The sequence below is a fragment of the Panicum hallii genome, chromosome 1 (assembly GCF_002211085.1).
Source record: "Panicum hallii strain FIL2 chromosome 1, PHallii_v3.1, whole genome shotgun sequence".
In the NCBI taxonomy this organism is placed as follows: Eukaryota; Viridiplantae; Streptophyta; class Magnoliopsida; order Poales; family Poaceae; genus Panicum; species Panicum hallii.
The window spans coordinates 1,292,976-1,313,181 of NC_038042.1; the positions used below are offsets into that span (position 1 = coordinate 1,292,976).

The 20,206-nt window shown below is 49.3% G+C and overlaps 4 protein-coding genes across 10 annotated transcripts; 1 reads left to right on the plus strand and 3 right to left on the minus strand.

Annotated features, from left to right (window-relative positions):
• Positions 1-286: 286 nt before the first annotated feature.
• On the minus strand, positions 287-5,476 carry LOC112877496 (U6 small nuclear RNA (adenine-(43)-N(6))-methyltransferase). Of its 2 annotated transcripts, none has more exons than XM_025941814.1 (8): positions 5,146-5,476; positions 4,230-4,435; positions 3,731-4,121; positions 3,436-3,643; positions 2,847-2,954; positions 2,588-2,710; positions 2,436-2,499; positions 287-1,013 (listed from the first exon to the last, which is right to left on the minus strand). In XM_025941814.1, exons 1-8 carry the CDS (start codon positions 5,376-5,378, stop codon positions 943-945), a joined length of 1,404 nt encoding a protein of 467 aa, XP_025797599.1. In that variant the 5' UTR covers positions 5,379-5,476; the 3' UTR covers positions 287-942. The 2 variants fall into 2 exon arrangements, with proteins under 2 accessions (XP_025797599.1, XP_025797607.1); XM_025941822.1 differs by having other exon boundaries at positions 4,230-4,424; positions 5,146-5,292.
• Positions 5,477-7,140: 1,664 nt separating this feature from the next.
• On the plus strand, positions 7,141-8,034 carry LOC112903598 (peptidyl-prolyl cis-trans isomerase-like). The gene has a single exon (XM_025972847.1). It carries the CDS (start codon positions 7,232-7,234, stop codon positions 7,748-7,750), a length of 519 nt encoding a protein of 172 aa, XP_025828632.1. The 5' UTR covers positions 7,141-7,231; the 3' UTR covers positions 7,751-8,034.
• A 1,520-nt stretch (positions 8,035-9,554) lies between these two features.
• LOC112888429 (uncharacterized abhydrolase domain-containing protein DDB_G0269086-like) lies at positions 9,555-11,903 on the minus strand. 2 transcript variants are annotated; one of them, XM_025954643.1, is made up of 4 exons: positions 11,102-11,894; positions 10,903-10,965; positions 10,660-10,731; positions 9,555-10,244 (listed from the first exon to the last, which is right to left on the minus strand). In XM_025954643.1, the coding sequence occupies exons 1-4, from the start codon at positions 11,435-11,437 to the stop codon at positions 9,906-9,908; spliced, it is 810 nt and encodes a 269-aa protein (XP_025810428.1). In that variant the 5' UTR covers positions 11,438-11,894; the 3' UTR covers positions 9,555-9,905. The 2 variants fall into 2 exon arrangements, with proteins under 2 accessions (XP_025810428.1, XP_025810434.1); XM_025954649.1 differs by lacking the exon at positions 10,660-10,731 and having other exon boundaries at positions 11,102-11,903.
• Positions 11,904-12,874: 971 nt separating this feature from the next.
• On the minus strand, positions 12,875-19,157 carry LOC112888392. Of its 5 annotated transcripts, none has more exons than XM_025954633.1 (13): positions 18,748-19,157; positions 16,217-16,437; positions 16,069-16,123; positions 15,538-15,665; positions 15,308-15,446; positions 14,973-15,222; positions 14,816-14,894; positions 14,659-14,725; positions 14,504-14,561; positions 14,334-14,415; positions 13,815-14,114; positions 13,553-13,717; positions 12,875-13,406 (listed from the first exon to the last, which is right to left on the minus strand). In XM_025954633.1, the coding sequence occupies exons 1-13, from the start codon at positions 18,761-18,763 to the stop codon at positions 13,080-13,082; spliced, it is 1,887 nt and encodes a 628-aa protein (XP_025810418.1). In that variant the 5' UTR covers positions 18,764-19,157; the 3' UTR covers positions 12,875-13,079. The 5 variants fall into 5 exon arrangements, with proteins under 5 accessions (XP_025810418.1, XP_025810410.1, XP_025810404.1 ...); XM_025954625.1 differs by lacking the exon at positions 18,748-19,157 and adding an exon at positions 17,575-17,797; XM_025954619.1 differs by lacking the exon at positions 18,748-19,157 and adding an exon at positions 16,663-16,783.
• Positions 19,158-20,206: the final 1,049 nt, after the last annotated feature.

Sequence of the window (20,206 nt, forward strand, 5' to 3'; positions counted from 1 at the left end):
CACCGACCAGAGAAATGGGTAACAAAAGCGACGTGCAACAAACATCAAACTGCATCTCCTGTGGTTGCGGAGGTGGTGAAGATGGTATTTTTGTTTCCCTTCCAAACGATTGAGACTATTTTCTTCAAAGAAATGAGATAATTTTCCAACTTTTGACGTCTCATAAACCATCTAAACGTAGGTGATCTGAGCCAACAGATCACGCTGCCTTCGTGCTCACAACCCACAATCACGGGTCTGAAATCCGGAGACACACAAAACCACACAGAACATCAGCAAAAAGGGATCAAGGTACCATACAGTTGAACAATGCCGCGCCTCTGAGGTAGGGACAATTACATTAAACTCTGCTGCCGGCAGCAGGTATACAAGCGTTGTACTACAAACATGTTTCACAAACTCATCAATTTCATAGCAGCAGTTTCTTGCACTGTTCCGTTCACTGAAGTTCAGATCATTGACCAGGGAAGCCGTGCAACAAATGAAGGGGGAACAAAATTCCACAGGCAATGCAGTGTATAAGATATCTGGTTTGTACTAATCATCGGTGTTCTATTTTGTCATTCACTCGATGCGTTCAGAGGGTTTATTGTGCGTGATGCTGAAGGATCTTGAAAGCAAGACTCTCATTGTTGACGTTGTCAAGTCATTCTCCAAATCCAGATAAGAAATGAGGCCAGCACACCAGTCACTGTTGCTGGTATTTTCACAACCTTGCTATCAGCGCAGAGCGCACATCAAGAAAAGATGTAAGCAGCAATGACTCCCTGCAGTGCAAGTGCGAGTTTCAATCACAGCTCAGCATCTCTGTCTGTGGCTTCTAGTTAAGCTGTTGTTGTCTCATGATTTCCTCTCGCACGTTCCTTGGCATCCAAAAGACTTATCCGTGCAGAGGCAGCTGATACATCCGTCTGATTAAAGCTCATAACTAAGGACCTTCAACTATCGCGCCTTACTGGGACATTCCATCCTTAATGTATCCTCCAGCTGAGAGAATAATGATGAGAAGGTACCTGCAGAAAAAAGAAAGGAAAACCAGTGTCCTTGTCACCACACAAAACCAACCTAACCCTTGTGTGCCTTACTAATAAGAAACAGAGCCATCGGAAAACACATCCAAAATATCATAGTAGTGTTGTTCGGCTCAGAATTTCTGAGTGCTTGTTTAGGTTCTTAAGAGAGTCCAATGGCATAACAGTTATGAGCTCAATGTAAGCTATGTGAGTGTCTCTGTGCATATGCATATAGTACACAGGAACAGTGCATTCTGTAGCAGTTTCAGCTTCCTGAAACAAATACTCCCTCCATTTTTATTTACATGTCGTATTAGGTTTATTCTAAGTCAAACGTGACTAACTTTGACCAAATCTATAGAAAAATAGAGAAAAACAATACTAACCAACCTATGCACTATCAATATATATTTCATGGCGAATTCAATGAAACAAATTTAATTTTGTAAATGTTATTATTTTTTTCTATAAATTTGGTCAAAGTTGGACAAGTTTGACTTAGGACAAACCTAATATGACATGTAAATAAAAACAGAGGGAGTATAGAAGAATAATTACAAAAGCAAAAAAGAAAAAAATGATGTCCTATTCAACCATAATAGAGAACTTAGCTGGCTTGTCCTATTATCTAGATTTGTTAACTTCATTCTGCAACCTGAATAATTGCACCCTCAAAAGCAAAGACAGTCGATAACAAAAGGACTTGAAAAACCAAATGTCATATGATCCGGATCTACAGGCTCTGCCTCCTACAGACCAACAGCTCAAATTGGTCCCTAAGGCACCCTAGTGACATTTATGTCTCCATTGTGGGATTAGCCACTAGCGTCTGTCTAGAGCCAGTGACAAGCCATATGCAAGAGCCAGCCAGACATCAGTACCACTGCCACTCCCTCTTTACTGGATAGGGAACTATTCCGCAGGACCATTTCATGACTATCGGCCCAGCACAGCTTGGCAAAGTTGTACCAGACATACTACAGTATTTTCATATGCCAGCCTGTACATTTGGCATCTTATTGGTGCATCGAACTTTCAGCCTCTATGATTTCATTATAATAGAGGGCACATGGAGTAGTAAAAGCATCAATTACAAATACAAAAGCAAGACATGATTCTAGACATCCAAGAGTTAATATCATTAACAGAATAAATTCCAGATCTCATGTGTCATGAATTACGCATATCAGATTGTTCATTTGATTCCACTGTTCTATACAGTAGATGGGGAGGACATAAACAGCTCAACATGGAGGCACCATGCTATTTGAGCTGGATTAGATAGGTGTATACCTACACATGAAACTACATGAAGGCCAAGAGCATAAATACATGTCATATCTAAAAGCAATCAGCTAGAGGTGTTTCAGTATGTTTGGATCATGATGTATGCCAACAGTCACATAGAGACCATGGGACTACCTGATAAAGCTTTATTCAATAATGAACCTTTAATTAGGAGGGTCCCAGGAATTTGTTCAAACACCTACACGAGTAGAAAAAAGTTCACTGATAAATTATTTTTGACAAGAAATTTATCCAAGTATAAGGCACGTAATTTGCAGCCAACATACCGTAATACGAAAGGATACTCCCTTAACAACACTTTGTAACTTTGCAGAGCTCTCTTCTAGAGATCCGGCATAATCATCACCATGCAATATTGCAGCTTCAGTCTGCTCATCTGACAACGTGACCTAAACAAATATTTCATGCAAGTATTACCAGGAGAACAACATGCAAAAATACACAGATCTCTCAAGGAGGTCAGTGTATACATCTCTGTTCAGATAAAAGAAACTAAATTGGTGTCATATTAACAAAGAAACTTACATCGACAGAAAAAGACAATGTATCAATTTTGCATGATAGCTTAGAAGCTAGAAAAAAAGCCTCAGTTGACTTCAGAACTTGGAATGCACCATGTTCACGTCGAAGACCCTGATTTCATTACGCCAAATAGAGATTTGAAAACAGAGGGTTAGATAAAGTGCAAATATAGTAATAGAGTAGCAATAATTCTGACATAAAGATAGCCACTCAAGAAATAGGGGAAGTAAACAGGAAGGTTTTTTTGAATGAGCTTAGTCAATAAGTTTACCTCAACCTTATTGCAATGCTAACTATGCAAGGAAGTAATAAAACAATAACGAAACAATCTAAACATCTCAAGCATGCAAAAGTGTGGATACCTGGAGCTTCGTAGAACAGATAATGTGATGGTTAATTATCTAAAAAAAAATGCCCTACATGATGGGGCTAGGGAGAAACTAGGCACTTATGGCTGTACCAGTTGTAGCCAAAATACAGAGCAAATTTGAGCTGAAGTTTTTTTTCTTTGGTTAACGAGTGTTAGTTGGGCAATTTATTAATCTGAACAATAGACACATGGTAAAGGGACAAAAGATGACATGACGCCAACCTGAAGCATGAAGGAATGATGGTTTTTTGCTGGTGTACTAGATCTGAGGACCTTATTTCTTGGAGCAATGAATGACCAAGCAAGACCCCATCTAGCTGTTTGACCTTGCACAAATTCAGTAGTTTTCACGACCGAGGCCCCAACCTTACGAGCTTTTGACACTAATAACTTTAAGTTTGCTTTTCTGCCAACCATCGATGTGAACCACCTAAATAATAAAATAGCAAAACCGTCATAAATAGATGAACACAAAAACATAACATGCATTGCCATTGTAGAGAAAGCTTTGAATCACCTGAAAGAGTTCTTAAGGGAAACACTGTCTTCAATAATATGTGTTACAAAGGCCAGCTCGCCACCAGGGCAAACCATCTCTTCAGCAGTCCCACCACACGATGTTTTTGGGTTAAGACCAGCTTCTTCTATGCTCTCAAAGAATGGAGGATTGCACATACAGAAGTCAAAGCTCTCACTCTCCTTTACAACACCCACAAGGACAGGTGGCTTTGGCATCGCTACATCCTCCGCGGGCTCTAAAACGTTCTCCCTGATAGGTTCCCTGACAATAGCTTCAGATTCAGAGGATAAGGATGCTGCATCTGCATTTCTGATCTCAATTAGCTCTGTTAGGTGCGGGTTGTTCTCCGCATTCTTCTTAGCCCATTCAAGAGCAACATCAGTCACGTCTACAAACAAAAGGCAGTTGCACACTTATACATCTTTCAAATTAACTAGTCAATGACTCCTTGGCCAATGGTTAACAGAACTCGTAGTGCAGAAGCTCAAAAACATACCGGACCCAACAAAGCTCCATCCCAGCAAAGATGCTCCAAGGAGAGGGTAGATGCAATTGGCACCAGTTCCTATGTCAAAGCCCCTCACCCTCCCACTTGAGCTGGATATTGGTGGTATCAGATTGGAGGAGAGAAGATCCTCGATCCAGTGAATGTAGTTGGACCTGTTTGGAACAGTAGGGCAAAGCTGTCCATCTGGAATCCACCTAAAAGTAGATAATATTAAAAAACCTGTTTAAACAATGGTCTGGCACAAACCATATTGCATGCCAAGTACCTCCATAGAGCAAACAGTGTTCCCAGCATACACACTTTTAAACAAACCTTTCTTAATTTTACCTAATAATTTCTGCAAGCAAGGTTACTTGCACTTTGGTCATACAAGTATTTCTATATCAAACAGTCTACCCTTTAAGAGCAGCGAGAAAAATTTACTGAAATGTTTAAGCGCAGAAAATGTGCACAAGAAGAAGAATGAAATATAGCAGAATGCAGCAAGCATGGATAACATGGTGAAGGCAGTTTATTCATATCTGGCAGCTATGAAAATTTTCAAACAATAGCATCAGGATCTATTGTTTTGTTGTGGGCACCTTAGCAGGACAGCCCAGAAAATCTCTTCCACTTTTGTTTAGTGGTAACCAATATTGAATTTTAACAAAAACATTAAAAAAAATCTCGCCCTATATTATCACTTCATCATAGCGTAACATCGGTAGTTTGTAAACCAGAATTGGGCACAAGTATTGGAAGAAGACGAAACTGAAGCAATTCAGACTTCATGCACCACGATGGTTGTTGGTTTCAGGGAGTTCATGAGCAAATTGGAGTGAAGAATTACAATCAGCAGCAAATTCGGCATGGGAATAGGTTAGGGTTCAGTTAAAGGGCTGAAAGAGGAGCCAGTGACACCCACCAGTTGACGCCATGGTCGTGGAGGAGGAGCACGCGCGTGAGCTCCCGCGTGGCGGAGAAGTCGGTGAAATCGACGGACGCGCGGCCGCGCTCGGAGACGGAGACGAAGGGGCGGAAGGACGGGTAGAGCTCCGCCAGCGCGGCGAAGTCCGGCGCGGCGGCGGCGTACCGGTTCCGCGGGTGGATGGAAGGCGCTTCCGAGCCGTCTCGCCGCCGCTTCCGTCCGCCGCCCATCGAGATTGGTGGAGAGTGCCGGACGCCGGCGAGGAGCGGGCTCGAGGAAGCGAGAGGCGCAGCCGCTGACGTCGTCGGACGCGCGGGCGAATGGGGAGCAGCAGCACTCGGTTTTCTGGGCCTTTCAACTTGCACTCGGCCCTTACATCCCCTTTGGGCTTCGTCTGATCATGGGCCGTGCATACTGGGACGGAATCAAGATTGCAGATGGCCCATTCTTCTCATTTCCATGCAATTCCGTCGCCCTCGCCGTTGATTCCGGTATCCTACAAAATCTGTTCCAACTCCCAAAGATTGAAACTATCTTTTATCTATAGTTTAGTCAGATTAAATTTTGAGAATTCATTTAGAAACGAATTGACCCTGAGCTGATCAACCGCTAATACTACTCAACTCACCACTTGTACGTGATTCTATGCAAAGAATTCGTCCTGCCGTCATCATCTCCATGTTCTTCTCATGATGAAGATTGGCATTTTCAAAGGCATCTTTTCTTTTCTAGCCTGAAAAGATGGCAATTGGAATCACAGGGAGCTCTCTATCTTACCACATATATGAACGTAGCTTGCTAGACTATATTATATTATGTATGTAGGAGTACATCAAAAGAAAATAAGTAAAGGCACGTTACGCCATTGCCACACCTTTAGCACCCCTCGATTCCATTCGGTTGAACAGCCAGGCAAGTTATTCTTGTTCCGGGGATATGGACATGAAAAAAGAAATTTGGAGATATGGGTTGCGGAAATTTTCCGACTCCGTGAGCGAGAGAGAGAGAGAGAGAGAGAGGGGGGAATTGACAACGCCAAATGCCCGTTATAGTGAGGAAGATTGGTTCGAGCAAACGAGATGGGAACACGAGCAAAGGGAAGGTAATTGGAATCATACAAATTTGCGATGCAGTTATAGTGAGGAAGAATGGTTCGACCGAAATAGAAGCTCAATGAAAATCTTTGTTGATGCTAAATGTGGCCACATATATACATATTTTCTTTTCGAAAACTTCAGAAAATATGTTGCATGCAAAGAGAGGCTTCATGTTGCTTGGGCCGGCGCGGCGCCAGTAACCGAACCGGTTGGGCGGGTGTTCCCGATCCCGATCCAAGTCGCGTGGATTCCAAGCGGAGCGCCACATGCCGCCCGCCCCTCCCCTCCGGGAATATCTCGCCCACTGGCACGCGGCATATCCCTCTCTCTCCTCCCCCGCTCACTATCATGCAGACACGCGGACCCCGTCCATGCACCGCGCGCCGCTACCCGGGCGGCGCCGCGCCGCGCCCCCCTGGACCACGTCCACCGACCAGCCCCAGACAAATATCCGTTGCCCAGCCGAACCAACCAACCACCACGGTCCTTAACCCAACCCGAGTTACCCCACAGGCCACAGCCCGAAGGAAGAAGAATCCAAAGCCCTCTCCTCTCGCACGCAGCGCGCCGCTACCAGAGCCGGCTGACAATCCTGACCCACCAGAACCGGGGCCCACGCTCGCGTCACCCGGCTCGCCTCCAGCCGCGAGCGCCGAACCGGACCGGACCGGACCGGAGCTGCCCGGCCCGGCCCGTCAGCGGCGGGGCACGTCACGTGCTCCTCGCGGTCAGTCACCGAAGGACCTAACCCCGGTTCGCCTAACCCCACCCACCGCCTTACCACCCCGGGGTTAGCCCTCCCACCGCCGGATCGCGCCGCGCGTCCGCATCCGACGGCCGAGCCGCCCCCCGCCATGGATTTCCGACCTTCGAGCCGGCTATTTAACCGCGCCGGGACTCCCCTCCCCAGATCACCCAGCAGCCGAGCCAGCCATCGGATTTCCTTTCTTCCTCCCCAACCCAAATCCCTAAACCCCCTCCGAGCCATGGCGAACCCCCGCGTGTTCTTCGACATGACCATCGGCGGCGCCCCCGCGGGGCGCATCGTGATGGAGCTGTACGCGAACGAGGTGCCCCGCACGGCGGAGAACTTCCGCGCGCTGTGCACGGGCGAGAAGGGCACGGGCAAGAGGGGGAAGCCGCTCCACTACAAGGACTCGGTCTTCCACCGCGTCATCCCCGACTTCATGTGCCAGGGCGGCGACTTCACCGACGGCAACGGCACCGGCGGCGAGTCCATCTACGGCGCCAAGTTCGCCGACGAGAAGTTCGTGCGCAAGCACACGGGCCCCGGGGTGCTCTCCATGGCCAACGCCGGGCCCAACACCAACGGCTCCCAGTTCTTCATCTGCACCGTGCCCTGCCCCTGGCTCGACGGCAAGCACGTCGTCTTCGGCCAGGTCGTCGAGGGGCTCGACGTCGTCAAGGCCATCGAGAAGGTGGGCTCCCGCGGCGGGTCCACCGCCAAGGTGGTCAAGATCGCCGACTGCGGCCAGCTCGCCTAGATCCGCGCCGATCTGGCCCCGGCCGCCCTCCACCCGCCTTTGTCGAGCCCCCATCGTCCCCTTCCATCCGCTCCGATTCGCGCTGAATAAGATGACGGTGATCTGAGAGGTGCTTCTTCTGAATTGAGTCGTGTCGTTTGTCGTGTGTTGTGCTGGCGGTGTCTAGGGTTTTAGGTGGCGGATCTGCGAATCCGATGGGTCATGGATGGATGGTGTGTCTGCCTAATCTGTGGTATGATGAATTGATGATGATGCTACGAGAACGGAAACTTGTTTCGGAATTTCTTCTCTGCGATGCTTCTTTTCCGGTTTTCCCTACCGTCTGGTGAGTTGTTTGGTTGGGGGAATAAAGAAAGAACTAAAACTCTGTTCATCATTAGCCGGAATGCGTGATTTATCCGGTTGTTGGCGATCAAGCCAGCAGGTAAAAAACTTCCGATTGGATTCAGACTTTGGAGAGAGGCGCGCGATGCTAGCGATCCTGAATGCTGGTGTTGATCTTACGAAAGCAGCAGCCTTATATCTGCCTGAAGGAACTGTAAATCGTACCGAGGAAAGTGACTGACCCCTTATCCGTTGCTGTTCCTTCTGAAAGTACGTGCGGCGCCTGTTTGTTATTTCATCGCAGAGTTAGTACAAACCAACAGGTCCTTCAAAAAAAAGTAGAAACAGGCAGTCGCAGAGTTGGTAATTCTTCTTCAGGCCATGTCTTCACCTTGGGTTTATCAGGTTTCCAACGTACTCCAAGATTGGTTTCGTCCTAGATTCTCGGGGAGGCTGTGCCATTGTTTATTGAGGAAATTCCCAGGATGTCATTAAAAATTTAGCTCATTTCTTACTGGGAAAGGGAGGGCGTGGACGGCTCGAGGCAGGCAGCGCCTCCTCCATTCAGAGCCCCCTGTGTGGGGCGGGGCGGGGCCGGGCCGGCTGCAGGGTCGCGTTGGGGCTACGCAGCTTTGACTGGGCCCTGCCTGCACGGTCGACGATGCCCGTGCCGGACGGGGAAAATGATTGGCCTCCTCGGCGCCATGCTCCCCTCTACGGCTCCACGGCTGCTCAGAGCTCAGAAATGGATGGGAAAAGGATTTTCTTACTAACCTGGCACGCCAATCATCAAGGGGGGAATCCTTCCTTCTTCTTTTCCGAACAAAAGGATGCTGGGCTGTTGGCCACGTGTCGCGTCGCCGGTTGAGCTGCGGCACCCCTTGTTTTCCAGGCTGCAAGCCTGCTCGGTCCGGCGGCCATCGGAGTGCAAAAGTAGATGGATTTGCTGGTCGTTTTCCTGACGCGCCTGTTGCAGTGGCGACCACGACCCAGGCGGCAAGCCTGTTTGGCAGCGACACGCAGAACATGCGTCGGGGTGCCACGGGTGCGAGTGTGCCCCCAACTGAGCTAGTGGGCCTGCCGCAGCCCAGGGTGGGTGGCCTCCTCCAACGAACCGAAACAACAAAAGCAGAAAGGAGATTGGGCCAGTTGTTTCCTCTCTGGCGCACGGAGGAGTAGTTTGTTGTGGTTTGGACCACCACCTTCCTTCTGCCGCCTGCCTGGGCCGGGTATGTATAGTGGGCCGATGTAGGCCCAACCAAACGTGCAGCCGGCGCCGACTTCCGGGCTTGCTTGGTTCCTGAGGCCTAAATACTTCGCGGCCCATACAAGGCGTCCGGTAGCACAGCACAATAGAGAGAGGGCGGGAGGAATGCCGAACGCAGACCAGCCCAGCCCAAGGCCCGCCCCATCGCCCAGCAAATGAGCCAACTGTTACTGTTTGCAGAATCAGGCTGATGAAAAAGAAAAGCAAAGAAAATCAGAACCATTTCTGCTACTGCTCTGGTGAACGGGCTGTGCTGCATTGCCAACCTTACATACAGTTAATAATCAATACTGTCTACTAGTAACACCGATCAAAAATCTCACAATGTTCCAGGACGATCCGCATCGACCTGGCAATGAATACGAATGGGCTTCGACTCCTCCCTCCTACACTCTTCTTCTTCTTCGCCAAAACAGTTTTGATTGCACTACTATACCACTACTACTATAACAAATACTACTACTACAAGCTAGTGCCGGTCCAATTCGACCAGCCTGCTACGCTCAAAACTTGCACACGCGTCAATGGCGCCGCCGCCGCCGCCGGCTGGCCCTCGGCCAGCGCTCACCCCGCCCGCCGCGGCCTGCTCGACACCAGCGGGCAGGCCACCTTGGCCCGCAGGATCTCCAGCCGCCGCCGCCGCGCCCCCGCCGACACCGCGGCCTTCTCCATCGCGGCCCGCACCCGCGCGTGCCGGTACCACTCGGCGGCGGCGGCGGCGGCCACCGCCGCCGCCTGGGCCTGCGCCCTCGCCTTCTCGTCCTCCTCCGGCGCCCGCGCCGGCTCGTTCAGGTCGAGCCCCAGCGCCGCCGCTGCCGCCGCCCGGGGATCCGCTGCGCCCGGCGCCTGCGCCGCCACGCGCGGCCGTTTCCGCGCCTGCTCCTCCTCCTCCTCCCGCTTCACCTGCAAGAGCGACACGTAGCATCCCCGCGTCAGTCTTCCCCCCTTTTCATCTCGCTCAGGTACGCGTCGTCCGTCCATGACGACATGGCGTCGGGCCTAAATCGGGAAACCCATCGCCCAAAAGGGCAAGGACAATCACCACAAGGGAAAGGGAGATTTTTTACTACTCGTGCTATCTATCTATGGTCGATGGCGATGGGAAATTTCCTCTCTGATTTCTCTTCCCTCTGTAGCAATGGAAAAACATTGGATCGGAAAGGTGCCGTCTTTCTCGGGGGAGCAGAGTTGGAGTGGTTGCCGTGCGGCCAGCACGCAAGCGCCCGAGGATTGAGCAGCAAGAAACCACCGTGGCAATCACTGTTTCCTCTAGTGCAGGATGTGGATGGAAAGAACTGAGAGAGAGAGAACACCGCACCTTGTGCAACTGCTTCAAGCTCTCGTTCGTGCTTCTCGAGCTCTGCAGCCGAGCTCTGTACTCCTCGATTTGCTGTTTTTTTGTTGGGCAGGTGAACATAATTAGTAACCAGGGATAAGTGTTTGCAGTTGAAACAGACCGTCACGAATCCTAATCGCTCCAGCTCACTAATCGCGAGGCTAATTACGCAGGCTATCGAAATCTGATCTCGCGAGGAAGAAGATGAGGGGTGCTGGTGCTCACCATGAGGAGATGCGCGTTCTCCTGCGACAAGCTCGCGACCACGCCGTGCTGCTGCTGCACCCACTGCGAGCGGAGACAGATGGATTAGAGTACGGTTTTTTTTCAAAAAAGGAATCGGAAAGCGAAGCGACGACGAAGACTAGCAGCAGCAGCCGCGGCGGCGGCGGCGGCGCGCGCGCAGATCTCGCGGCCGGCTCACCTGTTCGTTCGAGGTGGGCTTCTTGGCGTCGTCCTCCTCCATCGGCGCGTCGTCCCCGCCGCTCTCCGGGTAGGCGAGCGGCGTGTCCGGGCTGGCGGCGCCGTCCTTCTCCGCGACCCCGGAAGCGGGGACGGGAGCAGGAGTGGCGGGCTTCTCCTCCGGCATCGACCGCGGCCGGCGCCGCCCCCACGAGGGGATCTCCGGGGCCGCCTGGAGGCGCTGCATCCGCCGCCGCCGCCGCCGGTCCCGCGCGCGCAGGGTCTTCTTCAGGTCGCACAGAATGGCGGCCACCTCCAGCTCCGCGTCCGTGAACTCCTCCTCCTTCGCCGCCGCCATGGGGATTGGGGATCTTATCCGCCCGGAGGCGAGGCGGCTGCCGAATCGGGCGAGGCGAGGCGGCGGCAGCTGCTGCAGCGCGATGGGAGCGGAAGGAGATGGCTTGCTCGGCTCAGGCCGTGTGGTTTAATAGGGGCGGGCGCGCGGCGTGGCGCCACGTGGCAGGGGCGTCGTGGGGATTGGGTGGCCGCCGGGGCCGCGCGCGCAGAATGACATGTGGGGCCGGGAGGTCGGGGGCACGGGAGTGGCGGGGTGGCCGCGCGGGCTGCGTGTGGGGCCCGCTCAGGTCGGCTGGCTCTCGGTTTCCTTGGCTCTCCCGGTCCCCGCTGGATTTTCGGCTCCGAATTCCGGTAGTGGCAGCGTACAGCCCCCGGTTTTTTAGGTTTCCTTTACGTGTCTGTTGGCTTTCCATTTCCTTACTAATGGATTCATCCGGCTGCAAAGCTGCTTTTCCCTGAGGCACGTACTCGTGAATCTTGTTTCCTGACGATTGCAACGCTACAGTGATACATTATTAATAATAGTAGGTTACTCCAATAACAGCATGACACTCTAAGAATAACGCATTATCAATAGTATATGGCTTCGAGCGACACATAATGTAAGAATATAGTTAGCGGTGTTTAATACGTACTAGGAACCGGTCTACTATAAAATATAGCGTTAGAATGCTACTATAAAAATGAACTAAGGTGTGGCAAGTGATAAATTGAAGTGTTGCAGGCTGAAGTTGTTTCTCCGGTCAATATGATTACAACTGAAAGCACTGTGTTCACTCTTCACACATATTTTAAAGAAACGTTCGAACTCTAGAGGATGTTTTATGTCTCTGAAACTCTCTGCGTACTTTTGAAGCTTCGGCGGTCGGTTTCAATATTCTCGTACTCATAAGTTTTGTTCTATAGCAGTCCAGTCCAGTGCTTTTAGAATGATCCGCTGTCAAAGATATTCTCGGCGTGCACAATTATCTTGACATATCTTTTTATGATCTTATATATAATAGACGAAGGTATATGTAAAATTTGCGTGAAGGAGGCGTAGGTACATTGCCGAACCGTATGGTATCTACAGATGAATCCCATGTCGATCATGGATCATCCATCGATCTTGATCACTGGGACAGTGGGACGGTGTGGCGTCCCAATTGCACTTGTCCCAGCTTGAACACACACGGTACACCGCACTCGCTCCTGCCCCTTGCACCCTGCGCGTGCATGTCACGTGACCCCGGTCGCGCGGCCGTGCGGCCCAGCAACGACCTCGGCCAGCCGAGACGGAGGAGGCGCCCGACCGCCGCGACGTGTACGTGCAAGCAATGCTCGACTACCGAAGCACGCCGCCGGCGAGAGCTCCTGGCGACAAGTGCCCATGTTAATTTGCGCCGTCGATTTCACCCTTTTCTCCTGTACGTGTAAACTGACAGAGAGCCTTGTATCGTTTTGTGCAAATGGGCATGGCAGATTTTGTTAACTACAGTTCAGCCCCCGGTTCAGCTCTAGCACAACCCTTCTTCAGTTCTTCTTCACCAAGTTAATTACTTAAACACTGTAGCATGGATTCCTCTTTGTTTTTTTTTGTGAGATTAACCTTAGCAGCATCCCAGCTATATATAAATTAGTAGTGTATATCTAACACTAGAAGGCTAGATCAACCTGAGCTGCTGTGGCTGCCGGCCGCCGCCGCCGCCCTGGTACGGCGCGCAGAAGAGCTCCATCTGCGGCGGCATCGCCGGGGGAGGGAGCATGGCCATTGTCGGGCGCAGCGAGGGCATGTTGTGCCACGCTGCCGGCGGCGGCGTAGCGTCCGGCCTCGGCTGGTACTGAGAAACATGGTACTGCCACATTTGCTGCTGCTGCTGCTGCTGCTGGGTTGGTATCAGCTGATGGAGCGTCTTCATCATGGCCGACGAGCTCGCCGGGAGGCCGGGGCGCGGAGCGTAGCCCATGCTGCCCATGTACTGCTGCGGCATCTGTCAAGTTCATCCCGAGAAGGAAGATGGAACAAATCAGACGACCCCCATCTTGAAGCATGCAACAAACTACGATTGCTTCTCTGCTTCCCTGCTTTTGTGAGATCCTGACATGTTCAGAAGCGATGTGCAGAGGAAGAGCCTACCTGTTGCAGTGCTGCAGCAGGCGCCAAGTTCCCTCTGCTGTAAGGAAGATGGGGAAACGGGTACGGCATCGCTCCCCGTGGCGCGATCTGGGGGTGCAGGTACTGAAGGTGCTGCGTGCCCGGTAGCGCCGTCGAAGTGGGCAGGTTCATGAAATTACCACCGACCTGAAAGATGCAGCGTAACAGCTTCAGTTCAAAAGTTCAGAGAAATTCAGATAGAGTTTTAGCAGCACCCCGCCGCAGTGAAACTAGCCACGCTCACAATCTTCTGCCGACCAGCACTCGTGTCGCCCATGCCGGCAGATGGCTGAACCGGGACCTGCACGTCGAAGTGCACGGTGTAGAACTTCTCATCCTGTGGGCTGTTCTTGGGTATGGCGGAGCCGTTTGGAGACCTCGAGGGGCGGGCGAGTGGGGTTTCCTCCGGTTTTGCTTGGTTTTGGGATGCCTTCTCCTTGTTCATATGCATCTGGATCACGTGGCTCACATAGACATGGGTGATACTCCTCTTCCATGCCTTTGTTGAGCCCACATTTTTAACCAGTGAAGGCTGCAGATAAGACTGTTACATCCATCAGTTAAATATTCAGAGCCAGTTCGTAGATTTTGTTTTTCAGAGCTAGCTCGACCAAAACATTTGTACAATAGGAAATTATGAAAGCGTCCACAAGTCAATCCTTGACGATGAATTTTAGGTAGGAATCAACCAAGGTCATTCCTATCAAATTTGTTGAATAAGAAAATGAAAGTGTGTAAGCCTAGTATCGGAGATGACACGTACTTTGTCCTGATTTACACGCGCTGTAAATTTGGAGGCTTCAGAAGTAGTATTTTTGTGAGCTGTCAATTTGCATGAAGATGGCCTGAAAAACAGACATACATTTATCATCTCCTTAACAACCCAACTAAAATCTCTGGGAAAAGATGTTATTGGCTTAAACAGAAAATTACTTTATTAAGCACCCATCTGGGGTGAGAGGCAGTGGAGTCTGGACCATAGGCACAATTTCTGATACAGTAGCAGCAAATTTGCAAATAAGTAATAACAATAACAACCAGTATTTAGTAACATGTAGTTCAGCTGTTATGGTATCCTATAATTGTACCTTGTGCGCTGCTATTCTTGGCCTTTTCTCTCTCATGTGGCGAGATATCGGATTTATTAGAATTTACCTGTATAAAAACCGTATTTGAGGAGACCATGAAGCATTAGGACCAAATGAAAAGTACATCATTACTTTCAGACAGATAACAGTGCAGTACCAGCCAAAGAGGAGCCTCTGGTTTCCGTGCTGCATAACTTTGGCTATCATCAAACCGCACTTTCTGCTGCTTTAGCGTGCTACAAACAGAAATAGACATGAGAACGCAGTTTACATAAGGACAAGGGACCAGACAGCATCCGCGAGCAGTTCTCTACCTGTTATTGGAGGAGTCTTTAGACGGGCTTGGCAAATTCACAACAGTTTCCAAAGAAAGATCCTGTATTTGCTCGTTTTCTGACGAAGGTGAGTTAATGTTGCTGGATTGATCTCCAGCACCAGGCACAGGATTTGCATGTGGAACGCTGTTGGTGTGTCCTACTACTTTATCTATGCAGGTAGCTTGGCTAGCCAAATCATTAGCAGGACTTGGCAGTATGACAATTTCGTCAACCCCCCTAGTAGCTCCTGCAGGGGCGATCACACAAAAACTATGAACATTTTATAAAATTGTAATATTTAGCATGATAATAAGAAAAGAGTGAAGACAGACCTTCTGAATAAGAAGTTGAAGCAACATTTGGATTTGAGCTATCTGCTGTAGCCTTGTCAACCGTGAGCTCACTAAGAGAGGATATTTGGGATAGGGACAGCAAAACATCGGCGATTACTTCCTCCTCTTCCGTAAATAACTGTGAAACAAGAATGTTTATCTCTCACATTCAGTTTTCAGTCTTGCTTCCTTAATGAACGATGAAATCATTGCAGCAGGATTCTGTTTACCGAGTTTCCATTGAATCTTGTTTTCTGGTCCACAAAAGAAATTTGAGCACTGATAGCCGAAAGATGGCGCCTCTTTTTGACATGCCGAGATGATGCAGAAACAAATCGATCGACTCGCTTCTTTATGGCTGAAAGTAGGAGGGTAAAACTGTAAAAGTTGAAATATTATCTTAGACCTTAAAAACCTACAACTGAAAGTACCCATGGCATTGTCGCAATTTGCAACCAATTACACCAAAACACTTGGAAAGAAACTTCAGTCGAATATTTAGGTACCCCCAAAACACATAACCAGCTAGGCTAGATTTTAGGTAATAACTAGCAATTGTTCCCTGCCTGACAATACATGGTAGAAATCAATTAACATATTAACAACAATGCTGTTTGTTCACTTAAACTTAAGCCACCGTTCAATCAAAAGTTACAGTATTATTTGTTGAGCATACTGTAAATAAAAAAAATGACAGATGAGGCAGCCAAAATCCCTTTGTCTGGTCATGTAAAAGAAGAAATATAGTTGCTAATTGGTACCTGATCTTAACTTTCTTGGAACTGGAGGATCCACAGCATCACACTGCTCAGCCACCTTTGAGACAGCAAAATGAACACAACGATTAAACATAAAGAACAGAAAGCAAATGACTGAACACGGACAGGGTACAAAGCCAAACAAAAATACCTTCCCAAGGTTCCTCACTCTTTTCCGACTAACCAGGCTGCTGAAGCTTGCTGTAGACAGAGAGCAGAGGACTGTATCATTGTAGACTTCATCAGACCCCCCTGCCTCTACCTTGTTCATGTCGCTGTTGCTTGATCTCCACTTGAACGACTTAGCCTTCAATTTGTTCTGCATCAATGCCACCTTGTGATCTCCGCCTTCACTCTCCTTTCCGGTACAACCTGGAGACAATATGAAATGACAATTAACATTACGAATCACACGAGGATTTAGCAGTTAGAACAGCTAAGCACAGTTTTCAAAGAGCCTTCCTAGCTATTAGGAAAACAGAAAGGAACTTTTGATGCCATCCAGCCTTTTCGAAATAATCCAGGATTATAAAACTTCTATACTAAAAAACAAGACAGCAATACAGTGGATCATACAATTTTTCTTAAAAGAATTACATGATTGCATTACAAAAATCTGAAGAACTGGAGAGAAAAACTCTGAAAGTTGCATGTGTTCACGTTTCATCAGGCTGTGTGGATCCATATATTCCATAAGGAACATCTGTGAAAAGGACAGGAAGCTGAAGCTAATGCCTTGAAGGCTTGCGTGGATATCTATCTACACGTAGGCAGTAGGTGCCAAGCGTTACGACCCAGGCCAACATCACCATATCTCGGAAATTTCTTCACGAAAACTTCACCCAACTGAGCCATCCGAAACCAGAAAAATCTGGAACAGCCCCACAGGAAAGAAAGGTTTCTTGTGGCCAGGGATCACTAGGAACTCAACTAACCACGTCAGAGCAAAAGAAGCACTACAGCCCATCGAGCCAAGATGGCAAAATTCACCGTATGGTTTACAGCTACTGTCGATTTGAGATTCTTTTTGGAGCAATGAAATTTGAGAAGAATACGAGCCACTGTATGATCATCTAGTACTAGTAGATAATTGCTGTTGTGGTCTCTACCCAACACCTAGTACTACATGGTAGTACTTGCTCTAGGCTCGAGCCAATGCTCTTGAGTCATATCGTACTATAGATAGATTAGCTTACTCCTGTAGTCCTGTCCAAACCAATAATAAAATGGGCCAATTTTCCAAGGGGAAAAAAAGAGCGAGAGGAAACCTTAAAACCAATTAACCAATCACAAAGCACACAATACTATATCAAGGTGAGCAGTGGGGCCCAGCGCCCCCACCAGGTGAAGAAAAGACCAAAAAAGTTTTGATCTTTCGAGGGCGCATTAGGAAAAGATAAGGGACATTTTGGAGACGACAGGGATAGAAAGCCCCAGAGTTAGTTCCCTGTGTGTGACCATCTGCTCTGGACATCGGAGAGAAGCACCAATGGAACAGCACGCACATACCACCACCAGCCGTTGGAGGAGACGAAGAGGAGCAGCCACTCATTATCGTGTGTCTCCTTGCGAGCTGCCCAGCCCAACCGCCAGCTTGCCCCTCGTCTCCATATCCACCATCCAATCCAAAAAGGGTTCACTACTAGCTGCAAAAAGATCTCACAGCTCTCTCTCTATCTTTCTCTGGTCTCTTCTATCTTCTCCTATCTCTCTCTACACAGTACACACAAGAAATGCTGGGAGAGAAGAGGAGATGAGGCATGGACGGATAGACATAGTTAGGGCAAAGTGAACAGCTGGGGCTGCTGTGACTGGGACAAGGGGACAGCATCCAGAGGCCAGCAGTATATTGGAAGCAAAGGCGGCAGCAGGAAAAGATAGGATAAATAAAGAGGAAAAAAAAACCAAGCTGCTGCTTGGTCCTATGAATGCAGAGGAATCAGATGTCGGGAAAGGCTGATGAGGGGGATGATGGAAAAGGTGGTGAGATGAAAAAAAAAAGACGGAATTCCTTTTCTGGTGGTCTTTTGTTGCCTGAAAATGATTCAGGGATCTTTAGACCCCATACTTTTAAAAAAAAAAATTTGACCCCCACCCTCCAAGAATCTAAAAAGGAGAGTGCATTTCCAAATCTTTATCCAGATCCAACATATAAAATCTTTTCTGAACCTCTTGAGAGGAAAAAAAAAGAAATCAGATTTTGCTCCTGAGAGAAATAAAGCAGATGATGATAAACTTTCGCTGACAGGCATGTTCATGTCTTACCCAAACAGAAGAAAGGAGATGATGATAACTTTACTCTTTGGGAGCAAGTCCATATCATCATCATAGGGATCGAATTAAGCCCCTTTGTCCATCATTACATTTGACCCCAAATGCTCGGTTCTTTTTCAAGCGGTAGATTTCATAGTAACTGCCGAATTAACCCCGACAGATAGATACCTGAGGTCCCCATCTCGCGATGGGCCGGCATGCAAAGTTCATCGAGCAAAAAGGGCAGCAAGAGAAGAGAAAAATCGAAGTAGTACTAGGGGAAGCTGCAACCGTCGCTTGAAATCCGCGCACGATTCCAGCCGAAATCGCAAGAACAGTGCACGCGATGAGTCCAAAAAATCGAAGCTTTGTCCCCCAATCCGAAACTGAAAAAAAAAACAAGCGTGCGAGCACACGAAGAACACTGACCTCCTCCTATCTGCATCTCCTCGAGTCGTCCTTGCAGCGGCAGCAACAGGGGTCGGCGAGGATGACGCCGCCGGGCAGGGGTGGAAGAACGCGGCCGGCTGCAGGGGAAAGGGAAAGCGGAAGCGGCATGCGAACGAGGGGTGCCTGCTGCTGCTGCTGCTTTGGGTGGTTGCTTGCCTGTGTTCTTCTCCTCCCTCACCTCACCCCCGGTGTTGATGAGCAGCAGCAGGGAGGAGGAGGAGGAGGAGGAATTGAGGGAGGAAGAGGGTGAGTGAGTGGTAAATGCTTGGCAAGGACGGCGGGCAGCAGCAGCAGGCGCCGCGGTGCGGGGACGTGGCCCTTTTTGTTGGCCGCCTTGGCGATGGCGTGGGCACAAACGGAAAGCTGCAAGCCCTTGCACTTGCCTAGTTGCCTTGTCCTGGAGCACCCCTCTCTCTTTATCTCTCTGGGAGGTCTCTCACTCTAGAGAGAGGGGGAGAGAGATGAGTCGGGACATGGTGTAGGACTGACATGGGGATGGTGATTGGTGCGTGGTGATCTGCCGATGCTGGCGCTTTTCCCATTCATCTCACCTGTTAAATAAATATCCCTTTCTTTCTTGCCTGCCTCTGATTAATAATAATCTGCTGCAATCAAGAGAGGCAGGCTATGAACATGAATTCCATGCCTCCACCTTCCATCTGCAAAAGCAAAACCTTCCTTTTTTTTTCGAGATGCATCTGAAAGCTCTTGATCGGCCTGCCTGAACCTGACAGAGAAACAAGCAGCAGCAGTACCAGGCAGGCAGAGTGATCTTGCTCTCGTCTCACCTCATCGCTGCACTGTACCGCGATCTTGCCATTGAAGACGAACATGCAGTGCCGGGTTGGGTTCCTCCCTCAGTTTCTCCTCGTGAGAGCGTTAACGCCTCGTCAGCTTCACCACTTCACGCGTCGTCGTTTCCGGTTGGTAGCTCCTGCAGTCCTGCACATGCGCCATGCTGCTGCTTGCTGTCTGTCTGGAACAAGAAGAGATCATCAGAGCTCCTCCAAAATCAGGGCGCAAATGCAGACACTCGACTTCTTGATGGAGTTAGCCAAAGCTAAACTACCAGTATTTGCTTCTGCACAAACAGGCTCTTCTCGTTTATCTGCTGAGCGAATCAAATCTCCTAGGTGTCCATGCATGCTGTCTGTAATGTTCAGTCGTCAGCAAAAGGAAAAGTGGGATGGGTTACGCGCGCTCCAGCAGTACAAAACAAAAGCGTTGCGGTAGTTCTCCGGTCAAACAGGAAAAAAAGTTGCTGATGCACAAGCACAATCAGGCAGGACACACGGCTCCTTCCTCATGGGCCGGGCCGTGTCAGTGATGGGACCAGGCATCGAGTAGTACAGAGGGGTCCTCTCTGCTGCGCTGCTGCTCCTTCCACGACGCATTTTTCTCTCGGGCCGGCCTAGCCCAATGACGACCCAACCCGTCA

Coding starts and splice junctions, on each gene's coding strand:
- LOC112877496 (XM_025941814.1), bottom strand. CDS start 5,378: ATGGGCGGCGGACGGAAGCGGCGGCGAGACGGCTCGGAAGCGCCTTCC. Junction 4,436..5,145: donor CACGACCATGGCGTCAACTG/GTGGGTGTCACT, acceptor ATCTACTTTTAG/GTGGATTCCAGATGGACAGC. Junction 1,014..2,435: donor ATTGAATAAAGCTTTATCAG/GTAGTCCCATGG, acceptor TTTTTTCTGCAG/GTACCTTCTCATCATTATTC.
- LOC112903598 (XM_025972847.1), top strand. CDS start 7,232: ATGGCGAACCCCCGCGTGTTCTTCGACATGACCATCGGCGGCGCCCCC.
- LOC112888429 (XM_025954643.1), bottom strand. CDS start 11,437: ATGGCGGCGGCGAAGGAGGAGGAGTTCACGGACGCGGAGCTGGAGGTG. Junction 10,966..11,101: donor AGCCCACCTCGAACGAACAG/GTGAGCCGGCCG, acceptor CTCCGCTCGCAG/TGGGTGCAGCAGCAGCACGG. Junction 10,732..10,902: donor AGAACGCGCATCTCCTCATG/GTGAGCACCAGC, acceptor ACAAAAAAACAG/CAAATCGAGGAGTACAGAGC.
- LOC112888392 (XM_025954604.1), bottom strand. CDS start 16,768: ATGTTCCTTATGGAATATATGGATCCACACAGCCTGATGAAACGTGAA. Junction 16,438..16,641: donor TAATTCTTTTAAGAAAAATT/GTATGATCCACT, acceptor TATTGTCTCCAG/GTTGTACCGGAAAGGAGAGT. Junction 13,718..13,814: donor GTGCTGGTCGGCAGAAGATT/GTGAGCGTGGCT, acceptor TGCATCTTTCAG/GTCGGTGGTAATTTCATGAA.